This window comes from Opisthocomus hoazin, chromosome 11 (genome assembly GCF_030867145.1).
Source record: "Opisthocomus hoazin isolate bOpiHoa1 chromosome 11, bOpiHoa1.hap1, whole genome shotgun sequence".
Lineage (NCBI taxonomy): Eukaryota > Metazoa > Chordata > Aves > Opisthocomiformes > Opisthocomidae > Opisthocomus > Opisthocomus hoazin.
In genome coordinates, this window is record NC_134424.1 from 6263769 (window position 1) to 6286107 (window position 22339).

A 22339-nucleotide genomic window follows, 5' to 3' on the forward strand; every position below is an offset into this window, starting at 1 on the left:
GTGAAACCATTCTTCTAAAAAAAACCAAAACCAGAATCTAATGCTTTGCCTTCATATTGAAGTAGGGTTAGGTGCTCTGTTTCCAAAAAAAAAAAACCCAAAAAACCAACAAAACACAAAAAAAACCTCAAACCATGCTCCATATAAAAACACTTGGTGGAACTTGCTGATTTGTGAAGTATGATGTGCGAATTTTAGAAGTTCAGCCTTTTCTAACTTTTTGTGATAGTCAAAAATAATAAATTCTGTTCAGCTTTTTTCTATTGCAGGGAATCAGTAAATTGCTGATTTTCAGCAAAAAAACAATGCAGCAAACAAACCAACCCTATGAGCTTTTATTTGGACCTCTTGCTGCCGGTGCTGTTGAAGGTCGCATCTCCTGTGTAATGTGTGAGTAGATACTCCTTGGGCGCTGACACAGGTGCCCTTCTGAGGAGCTCTCAGACCATCTTAGGTTTTCAGGAAGAGCTTAGGTAAATGGGAAGTTGTAACATGCAGTCAGCATTAACTGCTTTAGCTATAAAAGCATTTGTCAGGGTATTAGATTTCTAAATTTTACAAAAGTAGATGTAAATATTTGTATTGACTATTTTTGGATTCTTTATTCCCGCTTAGTGCAACCTTCAGTATCGCATGAGAATCGGATGGGCTACTGAGTCTTAATCATCGATGCCTTAGGACGCAAAGCGGCCGTCGGAAGGTAACAGACTTTGAAGTGTTCGGTTCTGATCCTCTTTGTAAATCTTGTATGCTTGTTTAGAAGAAGCATGGATGTCTGCGGGGACACCTGAAGTTCATTGCTGTTACTGAGATTGCCTAGAAAAGTGACGTGTAAAATGACTTAAATCAGAATACTAACATCCACTTTCTGTCTAAATTTGTTAGAGTATTCCTTCAGAAAGTGACTAATTTGTACCTCATTTTCACTACGTATGTATTTAAAGGCTTGCTCAGAGTTCAGGGGGTGATTTCCTCATCCCTGGAAGGCAGGCGAAGGGCCTCGCTGCCTGCGGGCGGGCGCGGATAAGGTGCGGGCTGCCTGGCGCTCGCTTCTCCGGGCATCGTGTTGCAGCCGGGGTGGACGCAGGACACGGCTCAAAATCCGGGGTATCCATCCATGGGAGAGGATGACTCTTATTAATTCCTTTTTTTTGCTTGCTACACAATTTTGCTGTGATTTATGTGCGTGTTTACTAAGGGCTATGATGATCCTGAATAGGAAACGCAGTGGGTTACCGCACGGTGAACTGGGAACGCTGGGTTTCTAGCTGTAAAACGTGTATAAAGTGTAAAAAGCGTGGGCCAGGGTGAAATAAAACTTTGTGCTGAGCGCGCGCTCTGGTTCGCTGCGAGGAGAGACTGGCAGACGGCTCTGCGGGGGGTGGGGTGCGTGATCCCGGGGGGGAGGGGAAGCGGTGGCTTAAGTCGGAGCTGCCGGGTGAAGGCTTGCGGTGTGGCGGGTGGCCGGGTGCGGGAGGCCGGCGGATTCATGAACGCCGGGTTCGGGCGGATTCGCTGCCGCCGCTGCGAGCGAGCGGAGAAGCGGCCCCACCCGGGGCAGGGGCCCTCGCAGCCCTCGGCTACCTGCGCCCCGCCGCCGCCGCCCCGCTCCCTCCCGCCGCCCCTCGCACAATGGGGCGCCGGCGGCCGCGCTTCCCGCAGGGCGGCGGCAGGAACAGGCCCTTCCTCCCCGCCCGCCAAGGCCGCTCCCGGGCCGAGGCGGCGGCAGCGCTTTGTTTCCGGCGGCGGAGAGGCGGGCGCAGGCCCGGGGGAGGGGGGGGGGGGGGGCGGGCAGGTGCCGTCCACCTGACGGCGCTGGGAAGCTGAGGCCGCCCCGCGCTGCCCGCTCGCTTTCCGGCGAGCGGCTCCGCCGGCCCGGCCCGGCCGGGCTCCTCCCTCCTTGCCCCCTTCCCCAGGTGGGGCAGGCCCCGGCGGCAGCAGCAGCAGCCGCCCTCAGGCCGCGGTTGCTCCCCGCTGCGGGGGCCGGGCCGGGGCGTGGCGGCGCCCCGCGGGTGTGAAGGAGGGGCGCGGCGGCCGTGCCGCCCTCCCTCTCCCTCCCGGCGGGCGCCTTCCCCCCCCTCCTCCCCCGGCCGGCAGCCAGCTGCCGCGGCGGCATGAGGATTGAGGAGTGAGGCCGGCGGCGGGCGCGCAGCGGGAGGAGCGGCCGCTCCCATGGGCCGCGGGGCCGCGCAGGGCCGGCGGGTCTGAGGTGAGGTGCGGTGCCCGGCGCGGGTGGGCTCGGGCGGGGCGGGATGGGGCAGCGGCGCCTCACGGGGCTCGCTGCGGGCCTGGCACCGCGTCCGGCCCTGGGTCGGGCGCCTTCCCGGGGTGACCCATCCCCGGACGGGGGACGGGTGAGGGGCGGCGGCGGGCCGGGGTCCGGCCGGGCTTGGGCAGGGGATGGGATGGGGGGCGGCGCGGTGCGGTCCCCCGGGGCCGGGCTGTCGGAGGGCGGCTCCGGGCCGTGTCTGAGGAAGCCGCTTGCTGCAGGCTGCGTCTGACCCGCTTCCCCCCCCCCCCATCCCTCCAGGGCCGTGCCTGGGAAACCCGGAGCCATTCTCCGCGAACCAAACAGGTAAAACTGCTTGTGTTGGAGGAATATGCCTGAAGGCTTCAGCTGCAAGCGAGCATGCAAATTCTGGCAAATTATCATGCTAAAAAAGGTTTTTTAGATGCAAGCCATCCGTTCTTGTTTTGTTTTTTTTTTTTTTTTTTTCCAGGAACAGTTCAAAGCAGGGGTGTTTGTTGAGAAGGTTTTATTACCAGGCAGGTATCTGGTCTGCTTTGGAGCGTAGAGATACGTGTGGGCCTGTAGTGAGTTTTAAGGATATAACTCAGTATTTGAAGTTTCTCAAACCCAATATTAACTACTAATAAGAAGCATTCTGAAGCTGACCATTTATTCATGACCGCATAGTTTTCTTTCAGCTACTGATTCCAAAGTGGAGAATGTATTATTTTTATACTTATTTTTAAACCTAGGTTCCTCCTCACCCCTCCTCCCAGTCCTTCTACGTTTTCTTCCCGGTGTCTGGATATTGTATGCTCTATACTTAGTTTCCACATTCGAACTCTCAGGATCCCTTGGGATTCAGCTCAAGTAAACACACCCATTTTAGTCTGACTGCGAGTTGGTAGTGTGCAATAACCCTCAATGACTAATGGCTCGAAGATAATCCGGAGGTTGTACAGTCTAGTCTCTTCAGTGAAAGTTTGCTTTTCATAGGAAAAAGAAACCACCCCAGGAATACAAGTACAAATTATCTGAGTGTATGGCTGGCGTTGGCTGAATACTATCTTGTATGCTTGAAATGTGCTCTGCTGCAGATATGTGAAGTGTCTTTTTTTCTTTTTAATAAGTACAGAGCTCGTAGGTTGCCATGTTCATGTTGCTTGTGTTTGGATTGTTACTGCAAGAAACTCTGGCTAATTCCCAAGCTGAAAATCTTACTGAATTCAAAAACGCTCCGGAAGCGCCGTTATATAGCTACGAAACTATCAACTTGCCAGATGAGCATATTCCGTACTTTCTGCACAATAATCAGCGTATTGCTGGCATCTGTGAGCAGGACTCTCGTTGCCCATATAAAGTAAGTTTGCTTTTGTTCAAATGCGATGTTGGGGTGGTTTATTCTTGGAGTAGTAGTTAAAGATGGTGATGAATTGGTCTCCTTGCCAGTGAGTTGGTTCCGCTGGGAGTTGGAGTTGTTGCTTTTGAAATAGTTGTGCGGGGCTCTTCCTGAGTCTGCTGCTGTCACGCGACTGGATTTTTAACGTACTGTTTTGCTAGATTTTTACCCCCTGTCTTTTAATTGTTACAGAGCTGAAATGATGGTCTTAATCTGAATGACCCTTGTGCATGGGAAAGGTGTTTGAACCAAGTACACTTAGTAGTTTCTAGGCCTGTGGTTTTTAGTATGCTGTAATACTTTTGCGGAAGTTCCAAGAGTATAGGCAAATCAGTGAAATGCTGATTTAATCTTACCCTCTGGCTGCATAGAATTCATTCACCTGAAGCAGGGACAGTGAACCCGAGGATCCAGGCCGCGTGTGGCTTGGGAGCAGGTCTAGTGTCTCCTGGGCTGGAACTGCTGCACAGAGATCGGGGTGGGAGCCGTGCTCCCCCTTCTCTGTAGCGCTGTAGAAGCCGATGTTCCTAGATTTGCCCGGAGAGCAGTGGTACGCGCGGCCTGGAGCTCGGCGCGCTGTGCTTTGCGTCAGCTTAGCTTTGTCACCTGTATCAGCGATGTTAAAATTTTGGAATCCTACTCATTGGGTCAGGAAAAGTCGTCCTGGAACAGACACGTTAAAGACAAAGGTAATGTTGCTGTGCACGTGTGTCCTCTTTGGAGCCTCTGTTGTGCTGCGTAAAGAATCTGAGTGTTCTTCCTGAAGCTCCGTTTGAAAACAGACCACATCGAAAGCCTTTAGTGCAAGATCTATTAGCAAGAGGTGGTTTATAAGCTAACTGATCTAAGTAATTTCCCATTTTGCTGCTGTTTAACCTGATTCAGTTATTCTGTGTTACAGAAATACTTGAAGAAGCGAAGATCCTGCTGGGGTTATGAGAAATCTTGCAAATCAGATCACAGGTTCAGTTATCCAGTGTGTGATTACGTAGAAACTGGATGGTAAGTTTCCTTTTAAATTTAAAAAGTACAGTACCTTAAAAAAAGAGCTTAGGGCTCACTTTCGTATTAGCTGTGAAGTTAACATAATTGTGATATTTAGAGTTTAAAGGATGATTCTTTGTGGAGATATGTGTGTATTTGTAGGTAACATACGTCTTTCAATGTGATTTAAAAAAGCTTTTAAGGGAGACAATACTGTTTGAAATGCCTCTTGCCACAATGTTTTCATTATTCTGATTTAGCCTTGAATTCAGGTTCCTAAAATAACTCCGGATTTCCTTTCTTTGCTTTAAAAACAGAGGAAAAATGTTAAAAAAAATGGATACCCTTTTACGGGAGAATAGCTTTAAATTGTCGTTGGTATTTTCACTTAAATGTAGACAATAAGTTGCTTCCTGTTTTGTATCTTAAATGTGAGTAAAGCAACTGGCTGGCTCTTCTGTTCCACTTTCAGTGGAAAAAATGTTATCTGTTAAAGTTACTACTAGAATTTAGCCACAGACCTTGATTTTTTTTTTTGGTCTCTCCTTCATACATCAGGGCAAGTGACATTGAGACAGCCCAACAGATATTCTGGAAACAAGCTGACTTTGGCTACATTCGAGAGAGGCTCAATGAAATGAAAACCCATTGTAAGCCTGCAGCAACAGTAGGTATTTCTGATAGATATTATACTTTTCACTTCTAAACATAATTTTTGTTATTCATAAAATCCTGCTTGTTCTTTTCTTACAGGGAGATTCATCTCTGACCTGTTCTCAGTACCTTCAGCATTGCAGAGCAACAAACTTGTACATTGATTTACGAACTGTAAAGAGAAACCACGACAGGTCTCTGATTTGCTTATGTTATAGTAAAACCGAGGGATGGCAGGGAAAAGGACTTCAGGGTTTGTTAGACAAAGCTGGTGTGCTGGTTGTCGTGGGCTTTACTGCTGATCAGATACTTGCTGCTGTAGTCCTGTCGAGATCTACACCTCTTGATTGCTGTCTGCTGCTGTGGTCAGCAGGACAGGTTATCTAAAAAACTAAGTACTCAGTTTGTGGAATGATAATGAGTGACTGAATCCTTCCTTCTGATGGAAGAGAGGAAGACTTTCCTGTGTCTTCAGTCACATCCTTTCTGTGTCTTCAGTCACATCCTTTTTTGCAGAATAGAATTGTTTTTGTATGGGACCCTGAGAAGACCTTTCCTGTGCTAGGTGCCTTTATGCCAGAACCACGAATTGCATTTTTAGGTGCTGAGATTAGGTGCTGAGACTGAAGAGAGATCCAAACCTGGATGTCCCACATCCCAAATTAAAATGCTGTATATTGGAAAACTGGATAAAAAGCCCTTACCACTGATGCTGGCATCACTCATTTTTGCATCTACCTTGTCTTTGAAGTCAGTGTTTTGGGCATCTGACTTAAAAGAGCTGGTTTGTGACTGTGACACTGATGCCCTTCAGAATGGGTTTTGTCATCTTCTCAGGCTATACTAAAAGCTAAGTTAGATAGTGATTTTAATTGACAATTTGTTTTTGTCCTGTCCTTGCACCTCTCTCTTCATAAGTTATATAAAATTCTTGGGTTACTAACTGGGTTGTGATATCTGAGGTGAATTTCAGTGAGAAATTTTTATTAAAAACCAACAAACAAAAAACCCAGCTAATGATGCTCCTGTAAGTAATCATGTCGTAAAGTCTTACAAAGTTACTCATATGTGTATGTGAAAATTATTCCTGATAACATTCTGGGTGGTTTAATGCTGTTTTCGAAATTGATGTATAGAACTCCCAAGAACACCACTATAGTTTGGAATTGTGGGAAAGGCTTGATTTAGGCTGAAGAAAATACTCAGGTTTTAAATAAGTAAGAAGTACCTTGCTGAACTGAGATTAACTAGCACTGGCTTGAGTATGTAGTGGGAATTCCAGAGCACTTGTAGCACTGTTGCATAAAAGCTGATGGTCTTTTACTGATTTGCATTAGATTCAAAGAAGACTTTTTCCAGAAGGGAGAGATTGGAGGTCATTGCACCCTCGATGTTCAGGCATTTTTGGCTGAAGGTCAACGCAAGAGCCCTCTGCAGTCTTGGTAAGAATCACTCGTGAAGGCTGCTTCCAAGTTGACTTACTAATTCTTTTTTACCTTTTTCGTTGGCACTAGCAGCTGTGTGTTGGGGATTTCATACTGAGGAAATAGTTGCTCCTTCCTAAGATCAATTTGAGTGTTCATATCAGATACCTCTGGTAATTACATCTCTGCAGAATATTGTGAACTATGCTATGTGTGATTGTGTCCTGCCTGACAACAACAGCAAAAGATCTGGAAATGTCTTGTAATTTGAAGTTCTACCCTTCAGGTGTTTTCTGGACAAGGTGCTGGTTGTATGCCTGACCTGCGTATAGGAGACGACCATTGTTTTGTTGTGAAATGCCTTGAGGTTTGCACTTGTGTCTTCGTTCACACAGTCCTGGGCGATGCTGGGGCTAATGCAACGACTGGTCTGGATGGGTATTTGTACGGTGTTCCCAGGGAGCCTGTGTCTGGAATGTGAAATGGGCAACGGTCTACAGGCCGAGTGGCAAGTGTAGAGGGTGCTTTGTGGTAGCTGGTTAAGTGTGATGGGTTGCATGTTAGCACTTCAAAGCTGCCTTGCCAGTTAACTGGTGAAACATGAAGGAATTGGAGCCAGTAAGGTCCATATAAGAATTCATTTTTATGCTTTCCTCATGTTGTAGTTTTTCTTCTCATTTTGCATTGATGGTCAGTTTCAGTGAAGAATAGCTGCAGAGGAGGAAAAGACTTTTCTCCTCTACCTGCTGTTGTCATCTCAGCTGCTCCTCCTTGTTTAGATCCAGGAATAATAAATGTTGCATCTACGTTCATTATTCTGACCAAAGCATAAAGATCTTGCTGAAGTGTCTTTGGCAATGCAGATCAAGTCGGATAGGCCCAGGGATCTAGGCTCTAAGGTTCTTTGTTACGTCTCTGCTGCCTTGATTTGTAGATCAAAGATGCTGTTCACTCTGGAGATCAAAGGCGGTGTTTAACCTCTTGAAGCTCATAACCTGAAGAACCTTCCGTTACAATTTCAAATCATTTTAATTGTCAGGCTGTATTGGTTTTCAGTAGTCCTGTTAAATCAAATGGACTGGCTGAACAGTTACCAAATCTTAGATGCATGAAGTACATTTGTTCAAGCGTGTTAGTGACAAAGCATGTTCTGTGTGATTGAATCTTTGTAGGTTTGCAGAACTCCAGACGTTTACTGCATTAAACTTCAAGCCCCTAGAAGATGAGAAGTGTGATGTTGTTATTGAGAAGCCAACATACTTCATGAAATTAGATGCAGGTAACTGGTTTCTTTATTGTACACTACTGCAGTAAGAAGACCCCGTATACAACTTGCTCATCTACATTATGCATTTGCGATTGCCAAGTTCACTTGTAATATATTTTCATTTTTGAAATATCATGTGAGTTTTAAATTCTTTTTTTCTGTAGTTCCATTGATGAACTTGGAAACTTAGATTTACGTCCTTACATTCTGCCACAGATAATAGATAAATAAATCAGAAAAATATTCCTGCCACTTGTTTTGCACAGTCATTGACTCTTGACTGTGTTTTGACAGTCTTTAACTTTGTGCCAGACTCTTCTGTACAGAGTTTTTGACTTTAGCTGTGTTTCTGGATGACAGTTTTCACACATTAGGTGTTCAGTAATTGAGGATTCTATGTGTGTTGAATGATATGGAAGAGGAGGTGGTACTCAGAGGGGCAGCATCCAAGCATCTTTAGGAACCAGCCAGTGGTATCTGGCATTTTTTTAAGTTCTCCAACCTTTTTGTTCATGCAGCGTGTTTTGCAGACAAATGTTAGTGAAAGGCGGGGGGTGTTCAGCATGTAGGCATACGAACAAGCTGCTGTGGGGTAAGCTGTGGTTTGAACTGGATTGTTGTCTGCTGTGTTCTGACACACCACAGCTGCAAACTGGATTACCCCTCTTCCCCTGCAGGCCAGTATCTTGTATTTGAAGCAAAGTTTTTGCAGATTGCTGAACAGTTACAGTGGAGGAGTTGCTGTGCTGTGAACTTGTACCTTGGAGCAAGGTGATCTAGCTGTGGCTCAGCAGGCGATTTTGCCCAGCTCCTCTGTTCCAGGAGAGGCAGGGGAAGATTGCTCTTTGAGCAGTATAGGAAGCCTGTCAGCTAGTCCCTATCACAGCAGTGCTTTTTGGTCAGAAACTTGCAACAAGAGCTGGGCGCACATAGTCCCAGAACTGGGGTCTAGTCTTCGCTAGCGAGGAAGCTGGACTACGTTATCATGTTTCTTTTGTGGTAGCTTTTTATGCACCATGGTCTTAAGGTATTAGTTTAAGAAATCAAGAATGAACAAGAATGCTCTGAGAAAGAACGTGAGGAATTGCTTGGGCTTTGGCTCATGTGCAAGTACAAGTTCCGTCTTGTAGTCCTACAGACAGAGCTTCCCTTAACCCAAATAAAGCAGAACTAAGATCAGTGCCAAAGGCCTGTTTTTACTTTTCCTGTATGTCTAACTGGTTGTTGTTGAAGCAGCTGCAGACTGTGATGAGAAATTGCATATGAAACTTACCTTTTCCTTTTCTGTCTTTTGGCCCCTCTTTGGATTTTTATGAGCTTGTTAGAAATATGTTTTACTGCAGATTCTTACCTTGCGTCCTTCCCCCTGAAGGTTTGCTTCCCTGGGCTGTATAAGAAGCATTCAGTCAGAACCGAGGAAAACTAATAGAAAATGCAGGACATTACTAAGGAAAAATTGCGTGAGCTACTAAAATGTGGAGCAAGTAATGTGGTATTTTGCTAACAATTCTTTCTCTTTCTCAGGTGTTAATATGTACCATCACTTCTGTGATTTCGTCAATCTTTATATTACACAACACATCAATAATTCCTTCAGTACTGATGTCAACATAGTCATGTGGGACACTGTAAGTCATCTGTGCTTGTAACGGCTTTGTAATGGGCTGTATTTCTGCTTTGTGGAGACTCTGGAGCTTTTAGTAGCCAGTCCTTACTTTTGACGTGGGCTGATGACTTACCCGTGTGGACCTGCAATGTTTTTGGATCTTGTTAATACAGGTGCCTGAACGATAGTTAGGGAGCAGACTTACTAGAGTAAACCATGTGCTGTTGGAACACTACTCCGTAGCTCATCTTTTGCTGCTACATAATTACGCCTTTTTTTGGTGTGACCTCAAAAATAACACGATCTGTATTTCTAGTATGTGGCATTTGAACATTTCATGGTGTTTTCTGTAGACTTTTTTTCTTCTGATAATATTGTTGTAGATTTACTCAAAACTGTGTTTAAAGAGAAATGTATCCTCGTGTCTTTCTAAATCAGTGATGTGCAGCCTGTAATAAAGCAAGCAACTAATGTAAATCCTTGTATATATCAAAACAAGGTCTAATACTTAATTCCTTTAAACGGCCTTCTTGCAATTACTTCTCTCAATCAACTCTTAGACTGCCACAATGACATATAAACCAAATTTGTAAGTGGGGCTATTTCTGCTGTACTGCTGACTTGAAACCATGACTGTGTTTAAGAGTAATACTAGTTTTACTGGCCAGTATTAAAGTTTTGTAGGAGAGTTAAGCTAAACCATGAAAAACTAGGCAATTTGTAACATGCCAGATAATCGGTATAATCAGTTTGAGAAATAACACAGTTCTTAACTAGGATATTGTCCCACGCCTGTCTTGCTCTCATAAAATACTGGGTTTTCTTTCTGACTATTTACTGCTAGAACAACTACTATTCAGTAGAAAACTGCAGATATCCTTTGTTTGCTATCAAATGAGAAACCTCTTTGGCTAGAAAGAGACCCTTTTTTCTAGCTCTCTTACGTTTTGAAAGCTAAAAGAAAAGCGCCTGTCAGATGAGCGAACCCTAGATGTTATCCAGGGAGCTGTTAATCCAGCTCTGATGGCTTTCCGAAAAGATCAGATGTGTCAGACAGTACTGTGAATTACTTCGAAGAGCAGTTCTTTGTCTTGCATTGCGTTGATGAATCAAACAACTCTTTCAGATGTACCATTCGAAGTAAGTAGTCACAGTATTGTCATTTCAAATCGGTCTGAGCTGCTGGGTCTGCTGGCGTTCATTACTGTGTGCAGCCAGATGATGGCACCAACTCACTGCTGATGGCGAGATGGATGGGCTTATTATTCATTCTCTTTTTTTCTTCCTTGATGTAATTAGATTTGGCCATACTTCCTAGCTACTGTAGAATCAGCGCACTGTTCTTATTAAACAGTAATGCCCTTAGATGTAGGTTAAACAAAGCAGAAAATGAGTAGGAAATCCTGTGGGTGTTGATTTGCAGACCGTCTCTGCAAATGCAGGAAAGCAATGTTTATAAAGCACTCTTAAGGAGACAGACAGGGTTAGAAGGTAGTATTTGCAGCTTTGAAAATCAGTTCTCTACTTCTAACCTGGAAGAGCAGTTCTTGTGATACAGATGGCCAGAAAGTAATATGGATTGCAAAATTTATTAAAATTAATGGCAGAAGAAGGGGAAGGAAGCACATCTGCAAGTGAAGGAAATCTGTCACCCTTTAGATTCTCTTACATTTCATTAGATGTCTTCCCTCTTCTGCGGTAATTTGTAGTCTTATTCTCAGATTTCTTGTTGAGAAAGTTTCCACATAACTTTCCAAGCAGCCTGAACCAGCTCCACAGTTGAAAGGAAGCTTTAAGCAAGAATCTGCACCAGGACTACTGAGGTGATATTTAATTGCGTTCAAAGAGCAAGAGATGGTGACTCTTAGCCCTCAGATGTGTAGGAAATGTTACAAATTTGAAGGCAGGAGCCCCTGCTGCTAGGCCAATGTTGTAGGCAGGAGATGGCTCTTAAAAGGTTTCACAGGTCATTGCTGCAAAGGGGGAAGTTTTATACTGCCCTGTAGAGAAACTTCTTGGTAGCTTGTCAAAGCAATGCAATACATTGCTTCCTGGCTGTTTCTTCCATCAAATCAGATCATTGTCTTCAATTTGTGATAGAGGTGACCATCCCAAAACAGAAATGAGTGTGCGACAGGCTTGTTGTGACCTTTTTACTTCAAACATTACTGCTGCACTTGAATTTCCAGGTGGTTTTTTGATCTCGAGAGTCAAGGTTCATGCCTTCTACCTTGCCTCTGTTTCTGTTACTTCAAATTTAACTTGTGTTCTGTTGTCTCTGGGGAAAATAGTAGGTAATTCTTGCTCCTAACTTGGAAATACTAATCTGCTGCTGAAGAAGTTGTCTAGATTGCTAATTTATAGAACTGTTTTGTTAAAAATTAGCTACCTGGCAGGTAATTTGGCTTAACTGCAATTGTAAACGCAGGGTTCGGCGTTCTGTAATGTCTGTGTTCTGTGCTAGGCTGTCTTGGGTCCTGTGGCAGAGATGCCCATATTAACTGTATATTAAAACTTGTATATAAAACTTGTCATGAAGAAAGTTTTTGTATGTGTTTATGTAATTGTTATGGCCTTGTGTTTTTTCCTTTCCTCTTAGAGCTCGTATGGCTATGGTGACCTGTTCAGTGAGACATGGAAGGCATTTACTGACTATGAAATAATACACTTGAAAACCTTTGACTCTAAAAGGGTATGGAATTTTATGTTTTGTTTTAATTCATAGTCATTAGGTAGCAAATATGACAGCTTCTCAAGCCACTTGTGGGTGTGCGTGTTTCAGAGGAAAGCATTAATACTTTCCATGCATTTTTAATTTGTGTAATATGAGTATTCTACTTTACAAACATGAGACAGAGCTGTAACCTAATTCTGTGGCATGTCTATGCTTTATACAGATGGACCTAACTTTTGTGTCTTCTGGGAGGTGATATTTATGTATTGCACTTCTGCAGGTCTCACTACTGAAGTTAAGGGTTTTCAAATGGTATTGTCTTTCTAAGTCTTCCAATTCCTTCTGAGGTGTTTTATCTTCCCCTGCAACTGTTAGTATGTCTGCTGTTATCATGAAAAAAGTTTTTACTCCCACCAAAAAATGTACCCATTTCTTCAGAGCTCATTTTAGTCTCTTAAGTCCTTTAAAGCCAGTCTTAAACTCTCTAACTGGTTTTCTTCTATTCAGTTCATGTTTGTTCTGTTGTGAGGGTGCTTTTTTTACCTCTTCCCACACTTACATCTGGTTCTATTCATTTGCACAGTCAAGGAAGTGAGGATGTTCTTGACAGGAGCATGTAATTGCTAGCTCATTATAAGGAGCGATCCCGCTGAATGAGCACAGAATGTGCCAGCGGAAGGTAGCACTGCAGTGTAACTTCTTGTGATCTTCCTTTGCAGGTATGTTTTAAAGAAGCAGTCTTCTCATTACTGCCTCGAATGCGGTATGGCTTGTTTTATAACACACCATTGGTGAGTCCTTTTTATCCATCCACTGTGTTAACTAGGTGTGTATGTGACAGTACAAAATCTGAGCTAACGAATATCTCAAATATCTGGCTGAGTTACCATGAAATGTACTGCATTGAAAGTCTGCGCAAGTCCAAATGGAATGATCTTCCCTAGAGATTAGGATTTTGAAGTTACTCTAGCTGGTTGGTAGTAACTGGTTGTGTGCAATCTCCCATGTCACAGTTCATGAGATGCGTATTATTCCTCTTTAGCGGGTGGGCACTGGGAACCTAATGGTATTTTTGCAGAACACAAGACCTTGTACACTGACAGACTTTCGTGGTGGCATTAGCTCATGCCTTCAGGCTGTAACACTGTAGAGAGAGTTGTATTTCTTTCTAAATGAACGTGCCACTTGTGTTGCAGTGAATAGTGACATGTTCAGCGCAGTGCCTGATACTAGGCTTTTGTTCCACAAGAGTGGCAAAAGACCGATCACAAAGAGAGATTTTCTGAGCAAAATAATTTTTTGTATTAACAATCACTTTTTTACTTTCAGATCTCTGGCTGTCACGGTACAGGGCTGTTTAGAGCATTTTCTCAGCATGTGTTACACAGATTGAATATCACGCAAGAAGGGCCGAAGGTATGATAACTGAGTAGTAAAGTTGTGATATGGAGCTGATGGCTCTTACCAGACAAACAGCATTAGCAAGCTGGAGCCAGTGGGGAAGAAGGGAATGTAGTGCACTTTTTGTCCTGTCCTGTCCTGTGATGCTCGGGATTTTTTTCCTGTTAGTTCACCTGTTGTATAAAGGCCTTCAGCAAACATTTGTGTATGTTTGTGAAAGTTGCCCTCGTGTCTTATTTCCCTAGGACAGACTTGAAAACACCCTCCTTCCTACCCTAGGATCTCTTCCTCATCTCCATTCTCTGTGCTCAAGGCCTTTGTGTCCTTCATAGTTAAGCAAGATGCATAGCCTCTTCTGGAGCCTGCTGGCCAGGTGCTGTCCTTGGGTCCAGCACAGGGAATCCCACAGAGCAGTGCAATGAGCTTGCTCTTTATCGATCCTTATGGTTAGGATGGAAGGAGGAAATGATTGACTCCGGTCCTCCCAATCCCTGCCCGGTACCATCTGCCTGGCCTTCGGCTGCTCTGTTGTACACACTGGTAGTTTTTGCAAATTGTTACGGTGGCTGCATTGATGGATACGGCAGTTCTGGGCTTCTTGAAGTATTTGCTAGAGAGTAGCCTACGTATTATCGCTGAGGGGCACACATTCAAAGCACTGCACAGGCATTTAGTTATGCTTCTCCTGCTGACACTAATGGGAGTCATGCAGTTAAATCTCTTTATTTCACTTGGAACACTTACCCCTGTGAGTCCAATTAATCTAAAGAGGTAAAAGGAGTAACTGTTATAGAAGTAAAATATTTTTTTCCGAGGGTCTTGTGCACAAGCCATCCTGAAAGCTGCTTTCCTGCTTTCAGAAACTGCCGTATAATATGTGATACAAAGACTCTTTTGTACGGAATAAAATAATTCTTTCAGAAAATGTTTTATTCTTTGTTAGTAGTCAGACTTTCACAAAGTTTTTGACACTTTCAATCTGTTGGAAAATAACGATGTGAATTTTAAGGTGGTTACCTCATCTGTTACATGGGGAAGGAACATATTTAGTTGCTCAGATAATTGCCAAAAGTAAATATGGAACTGTTTGGGTGTTTGTGTTTTTTTTGTGAGGTCTGCCTCATAGCTAATACACTGCTGCTTCTTTCTTTTTAGGATGGGAAAATTCGAGTCACAATACTTGCACGCAGTACAGATTACCGGAAAATATTAAACCAGAATGAGGTGTGGTCTTTTTTATTTTTAAAACAAATTTATCAGAAGTTATATTTTACTCATTGAATTGATTTTTTTTTTTTTCAGATACAGCTAAGATATCTATCTGCTGACAAATCTTGGACAAATATGTTCAGTGCTAATATTAACTTCTTCTAATATGTCTGCTAGCCAGTCTCCATTTCTGTACTCCAGACACTGAACCTCGCTGCCCTTTTTAAATATCCAGTGGAGGACTACAGATGTAATACTAAAAGTATTTCCTCTTAACAAACAGACACTGCAGAGCTTCTGATAAAATTAAATTATTTTGCTTTCAGATGATCTCTTTTATTTCTAGCATCCCCAGTGTTGAAGACTCTGACAAAAACCTTTGTTATGCTTGCAGATTAAAATGCATAAGCTATTATTATCTGAGTATGTGCATTCAAAACTTAATGAATTTTCATATTGATTCACGTTTTGGAGTCATGTGGTGTAGTGGGCTTATGGTGCAGCTTCTCTTGTGGTAAAATGGTAACATCTAATGTTTTCATACGCGTCTTCATTCTTAGCTGTTAGTGCCTGACAGAAACGACTTGGCATTATCATCCCCACCTTATGTAGGGAGAAACTGCGGCTGGTTTGATGCGGTAGCTCAGTGGCAGAACAGACAGAGCACAGATGGCTGGATTTGTGCCACATCTGCTAGACTGTCCGCAGCACGCGCCTACACTGCTACATGCAGAGTGTTTTCTGATAATGGACATGTGACAAAGAGAGAAGTTAATCTTATCTTTACTACACTTTTGTAAAGAAAATACTTGGCTTTCTCACTCTCCTGCTGGCTATGGATTGGAGACTTGGAAAAAGCCCTTTTAGGTTAGAAGCCTAGGCTTCAACCTGGTTTCACTTCATGTGTGAGTAGGAGTCTGACCTAGAAAGATATTTTTGAAAACCCTTCTAGCTACCAATTTGCTGTGTTAGGTATTGGAATATCTTCTGGAAATCCTGGCAAAACTCTTACTAGTTTGAGTGGTTTAGAATTGGGTCCTGGAGCATGTAAAAGTCAGCAGTAGCCTCTGGGAGCGCAGGAGATCTGAGGCTGCTCTCCAGGGGCTGGTCTGCCAGCAATAATGTGTGTGTCTTAGGTGGGAAGGCGCAGGAGGAGGGGAACTGCTCCTTTACATGGCAGTGATGGTGTGTTCTGCCTCGCTCGTTGTAATTCCCTGGTAGGGAGGAGGAGTGTGCAAACCAGTCAGGAGTTCAGGGGAGGAATTAATTGAAGGAGAGCACCAAATCATTGTCCTTTTATTCTTCTCCTCAGCTTGTGAACGCTATGAAAACAGTATCAACGTTGGAGGTCAAAGTGGTAGACTACAAATACAAGTACGTAAGTTGATGGAAGAAGTCAGTGTGATCTCATGATGCCTGTGGCTGGTGAAAGCTGTTTGCAGGCAGAGCTGTGTATGCCCCAACGTCTAACCTTTGCAAAATCCGAGAACGGGTAAGGGAGGAAGAATGTTACTGAGGGAGTGGTGGGTGAGCTAGTTAAGCACTCCCATCCTATGATGCACTGCTTTAGGAATGAATGTCTAGAGTTAGTAGGCTCAGGTTAAAGCTGCTATATGATGAGCAAGTTTTGAAATCACTTTTCTTTCTGTTTCCTCCCCTCTCCCAGAACCATCTGTGATCCCATCAGCCTTTTGGATTTGCTAATGCTCTGCAGTAGCTGTGGGTCAACAGGGATTTCTCTTGTATGACACCAGTGTCTTATTTTATATGATCTTTAGTTGAGTAATGAGTAATAACTCAGCTCATTTGCTGCTCTGATGGCCTTTCAGGACGCCACTTGAGGTCATTTTGTGGTGCCCAGATGTGGTAGGCACTGTGCCAATAAGAAATGGCTTGAAGAAAAAGTTCCCAAGTGGTGTATGCCTGTGCCAAATGGCAGCAGCTCCCATCTACTGAGTGGTGCTGTCATGGATTGTGCAGGAGGAGTGAGAAACTGAAGCAGCAGTGAGAGGTCAGTGTTTTGACCAAAGCAGAGGCAGTGGGAGGAAGTCAAGAGCTGCTTCCGATCCACTGTCAATAAAAGCACTTGAGCAGTCTAATAATAGAAAAAAGGTGGGTACCCTTGAGAGGGTGTCTAGACCGCCCCACGGAAAGCATGACCAAGTGGTACTTCCACACTTCCCGTGCTTGCCAAAGCTGTTTGTAGTACCATTCCGCATTACGGATTTCCACAGCTCTCCTGCAGCACCACTGCCCTCATAGTTAGGAAGGTTTCCCTGATGTCTGCCCATATAGCAGTTTAACCTTTCTTGTTGCAGTTTAAGCCAGTTTCTTTCCATGCTCTTCCAGATGACCAGAGACGATGTCATTCTCTTCCTTTTTAATATATGAACTATTTACACAAGTGAAGCTTCTTGTAACTTCATTTTTCAGTTGTCTTTCTTCTCTTACAATTAAATATCTTTAGTCCATTCTTTCCTTGTGTGCTCAGGGAAAACCTGGTTCTTTAAAGAGAACGCTTTGTTTGGAGCTTACAGTCAAAGGATGGGAGAGAGTGATAGTTCCGGGAGCTGAAAAAAGCCTGGTCTGCTTATTTCTGCTTGATGCCCTGTGCCTAAGTTCAGGCTGGATATCCACATCTTTAGGCAGGAATTGTATACTTCTACATTATATTCAAAACAGTTTAGGTATTTTATGCTGTTTTTTGTGGTGTTGTTTTTTTTTTTTTTAAAGGACATGGTGCGTGTTTTTTTTTTTTTAAAGGCAAGTGAAAAAACCCCAAACTTAAAAAAAACTTCTAACTTGAAAAAAACAATTCAAATTTTTGGAACAGACTTCTGAAGTTTTGAAACCTGTCTGCATTTCTTCTAATTCCATGCTGAGTTATTGCTGGTTGCAGCATTTGTGATTCTTAGTATTGTTCCTTGAAAAATCAATTCTGTCTTTCAGTATTCCCTTAAGTTAATTTTGCGCTTTCTACATGTAACTAATTCTTGCTGAGATGGATAGGCATGCCACATCACCATTTTTGTTGTGTTGTCTGCAGGGAACTTGAATTTTCAGAGCAGTTGAGAATTACCCACAACTCTGATATATTCATTGGGATGCATGGAGCTGGACTTACCCATTTGCTCTTTCTGCCAGACTGGGCTGTTGTTTTTGAACTGTAAGTCTGTTTCTCTTTCCCCTCTCATACCTCAATTGCTAATGTCTGTTCATATGTCTTAATGAAGCACTTTCCCTTACTGGTGTTTGACTATGAATGTTTGTCTTGCATCCTCATCTAGACTTAATTTTTGGCAGTCTCTTCTGGGAATCGAAAGTGAGGAAGCTTTTATTATAAAATGCAGTGTAACTATATCATACGGATTTAGCCTGTGATTTCTTAAGATACTGTGGTATAAATGAAATGCAATCTCATCAACAATTTTGGGGAAAAAGGTAAAAAACCAGAAAGCCTCGCTAGTCAGATTCTGCCTGATGAGTCTGGGATTTAATGGTATTTTGGTGATTCAGGTGAATTGATTACAGGAGATGCATGTCCAGGGTGTTAAAGATCCCCCTGAAGGTTATTTATATGCTGTTTTCTGTGCTCAGGGCATGAGCACCAGCTTACTAGCCAAGCTTAGCGGAGTGTCATTCTGTTTTACCTAAATTTCTCTAGTAGCTTCCTTTCAAACGTGTTTTCATAGAATCATCAAACATTTTGGGTTGGAAGGGACCTGTGAAGGCCATCTAGTCCAGCCCCCCTGCAATGAGCAGGGACATCTTCAACCACATCAGGCTGCTCAGAGCCCTGTCCAACCTGACCTGGGATGTTTCCAGGGATGGGGCATCGACCACCTCTCTGGGCAACCTGGGCCAGCGTTTCACCTCCTGCCTTGTGAAAAATTTCTTCCTTGTATCCAGTCTGAATCTGCCCTCTCTTAGTTTAAAACCATTGCTTGTCCTATCACTTCAGGCCTTACTAAAAAGTTTGTCCTCATCTTTCTGACAAGCCACCTTTAAGTACTGGGAGGCTGCAATAAGGTCTCCCCGCAGCCTTCTCTTCTCCAGGCTGGACAGCCCCAGCTCTCCCAGCCTTTCCTAATAGGAGAGGTGTACCAGCCCTCGGATCATTGTTGTGGCCAAATTTTATCACAAAATATTGTTGTTAATAGACACTCCAGTTCTATAGAACAAACGAAAATGCTGCATACTTCTCAGAAAAGCACTGAATTTTCCATCCTGGGAAGTTCTGCTTAAAGCCTCTGCTGTGAGAAGGCTGTGGAGCTGGTGCTTTGCAGCATAACCTTGGCTTGAGAGCGTTTTGTCCAGTCTCCAAAGAACGTTCAGAAGCCCATGCGCCGCTGCAGCTGGACAGGGCATGCCTGCTATGCGGATGTGCCTCAAACTGCCTCCTAGGCCACAGCTTCAGAACAGATGGGAGCCCCCGGTGTTGTTCTCAGTGCAGGAGAATTTATCCATGGTTTCGGAGCCTTAGAACTGGCCTGAAGTGGTTGTTTTTCCTGTTTCACCGTGGTAGACTTCAGCACAACCTCTGTAGGTAAATACGATTTTTCTGCCTGCCCCCAGGTACAATTGCGAAGACGAACGCTGCTACCTGGATTTGGCGAGGCTGAGAGGCATTCACTACATCACTTGGCGAAAAAGGAATAAAGTATTCCCTCAAGATGAGGTAATGATGGCCACTGCTGGAAGGGTGGGTGCTATAACTTGAAGCGTTTAAAGGTTAGCTTGTCTTACCTAGCTATGTTCTGATATTTGAAATGTGGTTTTCATCCTTTAGACCAAATTAAATTCTCTGTTGTGAGTAAGAAATCATTTGATATTAATGGCTGAGGGTAGAAGAGAAACAAAATTAATTGGCCATTAATCCAAGCCATCCATAGCATTGCTGATGCACTTACTTTGCTGACTTTTGCCTCAGAGCAGGTCAGTGGATCAGAAATAATAAATTAAAGTGGCAGATGCTCAATTTTTTTTTCTTGCTTTTTGAATGGAAGATGTACTGAATTTTTTTTCTGTCTAAAAGGCCTTATTTCATTTTTCTAGGGACACCACCCAACGCTGGGAGAACATCCAAAATTTACAAACTACTCCTTTGATGTGGAAGAATTTATGTACTTGGTGCTTCTGGCTGCAAATCATGTTTCACAGCATTCCAAGTGGCCATTTAGGGTAAAACATGATGAATTCTAAATTAGACATCTGACTGAAATATTGTTTTTAAATAATGCTCCATAAAAATATTGTAACAACATAAAGCAAAATGCTGGTGTGAAAAGCGTAAACCTCTACGAGGGAAATAATCCATTATTAACTTGTCAAACCACTTCTTAGCGCCATACCTTATCTTTATAATCCCTCTCTTTAATTCTGGGAGGTTTTGATGTGTAAAAACTATTTTTCAGAACTCGCTTTGGTTTTTTGCGCTGTATTTTTTGCATTCCAAATTCTGAAATACTTGTCTTTATATAAAGATATGTCCATCCATTTCATGTAAGACTTTCTGGGGTAGATACTAATCTTGTAATAATTTATGCCTACTGTTACATGAGGAAATGCTAGAGGATGGAGAGTGTTACAGCTTGGTTTCTCAGTTTAGTCTCTCTTGGAATGAGCTAGGCCGGTCGGAGCTCCTCCGTTCCTCTTCTTAAGAAGCTGGATGCTTGTATGCTATAGTGCTGTACCTGTAAGTAACAATCTGAGCAGGAGTTGCCTTCCTGTTGTAAGACACTGCCCAGCACGTCATTTGCAGTCGAGTTACATGGCACAGTGGTTCCAGGATGGTTGGTTCATTCCTTTTCATCACCATCCATGTCACTGCTGTTCTTGTATTGTTTCTAAGTTTGAAGATCTGCCTTTGTATAGCAGAGGTTGTAAGAATGAAGTGGTTAAGCAAGCTTTAACTTTTGTTGTTTGGTACAATAGATACTGTGGACTCCTATGAAACATTTTCAGGTTAGAGAGCAGTATGTCTGATGTTTTTGCATTTAAAGATAAACTTTGACTCTTTTCCCCCTAGTTTTAAATACTGAAATATATAACAGGTCTGCGCAGTAGGTTTAGCCAGTCTTCTGTCTCAAAGCAGGTAAATCTTTTCCTAAATGAATATTTAAAACATCAGGTGGTCTGGGTGTTTCCTACTTTTTCACATAAAACAGCACTCAGTAATGGAAAAAATGATCAAATTGGAATAAAACTTGAGTCTTTCTGAGGATGCTAAAGGGAATGGGCTTGTAGTTTTTTATGACAAGTGATAAGATGTACAGGGTGTCTTGGTGTCTTTCAGCTGCAGCTGAGAGGAAATGAAGTCATGAGAAATCATGTTCTGGGAGTCATGAAAAGCCTAATCTATTAATATTCTTGTTCTCTCAACATGTTGAAGAGTCAATCTAGAAAACTTTTGAAAATCCTTCCAAAGTCAGTAGCATAGTTCAGTGTTTTCAGTGAAGGGAATGTTAAGCCAAAGCAGAGTTCTTTATGAAATTCCCCCTGGAGCTGACACGTTGGCGCTAGTGGGGGGGAAAAAGGGAGCAGTTTTGTTATCCTAAGTGGGGCCAGAAGGATGTGTGGAAGAATCAAGTTCAGTGAGATAAAAAACAGAGTTCTATGTTAAATTATGGATTTTTTTAGAATATATTCCCATGATAGACTTGCAGTATAATCACACGGTCTCAGTGGCTTGAAGCAGAGCGTACATTTGTATGCAAAAGCAATGCAGTTACAGTAAATGTAAACATTTCACTGGTAGAATTGTAGATATTATTGACTTCCATTCTTCAGCAGTCATAGGCAATTTCACACAATGTAGGTACATTTACTGACCTGCCTATACTGGTAAAGACGAGTTACTGTAAGCATAATTTCTATATAGATCTCTCATGACCTTAAGCAGTGCATAGGCAAAGATAACTATAGCTGATACACAAGACATATTAGGGTATCTGGTGCAATTCTTGGTGTAGTGTATTGTTTTACTGATGGATAAAACTGTTTAAAGAACCAGAGAAGCAAAATTGCACTTCTTGACATGAAAGGAAAAAAAAAAAAGCCCTTGAGAAATATGGTATCCTGTATTTGTATGTGTTTTTTTTAAACTTGTGGGATTTTTAAAGAAAAAAATGTATAAAACTGAAGTCGGTAAAATGTCTGAGTTTGAATGAAACCAACTCAAAATAAAGACATTTAACTATGCACAGATATTTGATATTTTTTTCTAATAAAAGGCTTTTTAATTAAATAACAAAGTGTACAATTTTTGGTCACAGTTTGCCAGGTTTTAGAGGCAAATGTTTTAAATACTATTAATTGCATAGAGTCACGTGTCTCTGCTTTTTCCTACCAAGGCAACCTGATGTTCTGCAGTCCAAACTGACGCTCAGATTTATTTATCTGGGACTCATTCGGAGGTAACGCTGTCACCTTGCACTGATGGCTTTGTGGCCGGTGGTTTTAAAGCTTTGTGGGGAACATTTGTGTGTGCTT

At 42.9% G+C, this 22339-nt stretch overlaps 1 protein-coding gene across 2 annotated transcripts; it reads left to right on the forward strand.

The window, feature by feature from the left end:
* Positions 1-2002: 2002 nt before the first annotated feature.
* EOGT (EGF domain specific O-linked N-acetylglucosamine transferase) lies at positions 2003-22094 on the forward strand. Of its 2 annotated transcripts, none has more exons than XM_075432933.1 (17): positions 2003-2209; positions 2531-2575; positions 3361-3590; positions 4531-4631; positions 5172-5280; positions 5367-5461; positions 6605-6709; positions 7864-7970; positions 9483-9586; positions 12164-12256; positions 12958-13029; positions 13568-13654; positions 14795-14863; positions 16161-16222; positions 17895-18014; positions 19424-19526; positions 19904-22094. In XM_075432933.1, the coding sequence occupies exons 3-17, from the start codon at positions 3381-3383 to the stop codon at positions 20048-20050; spliced, it is 1584 nt and encodes a 527-aa protein (XP_075289048.1). In that variant the 5' UTR covers positions 2003-2209; positions 2531-2575; positions 3361-3380; the 3' UTR covers positions 20051-22094. The 2 variants fall into 2 exon arrangements, with proteins under 2 accessions (XP_075289048.1, XP_075289047.1); XM_075432932.1 differs by having other exon boundaries at positions 3366-3590.
* Positions 22095-22339: the final 245 nt, after the last annotated feature.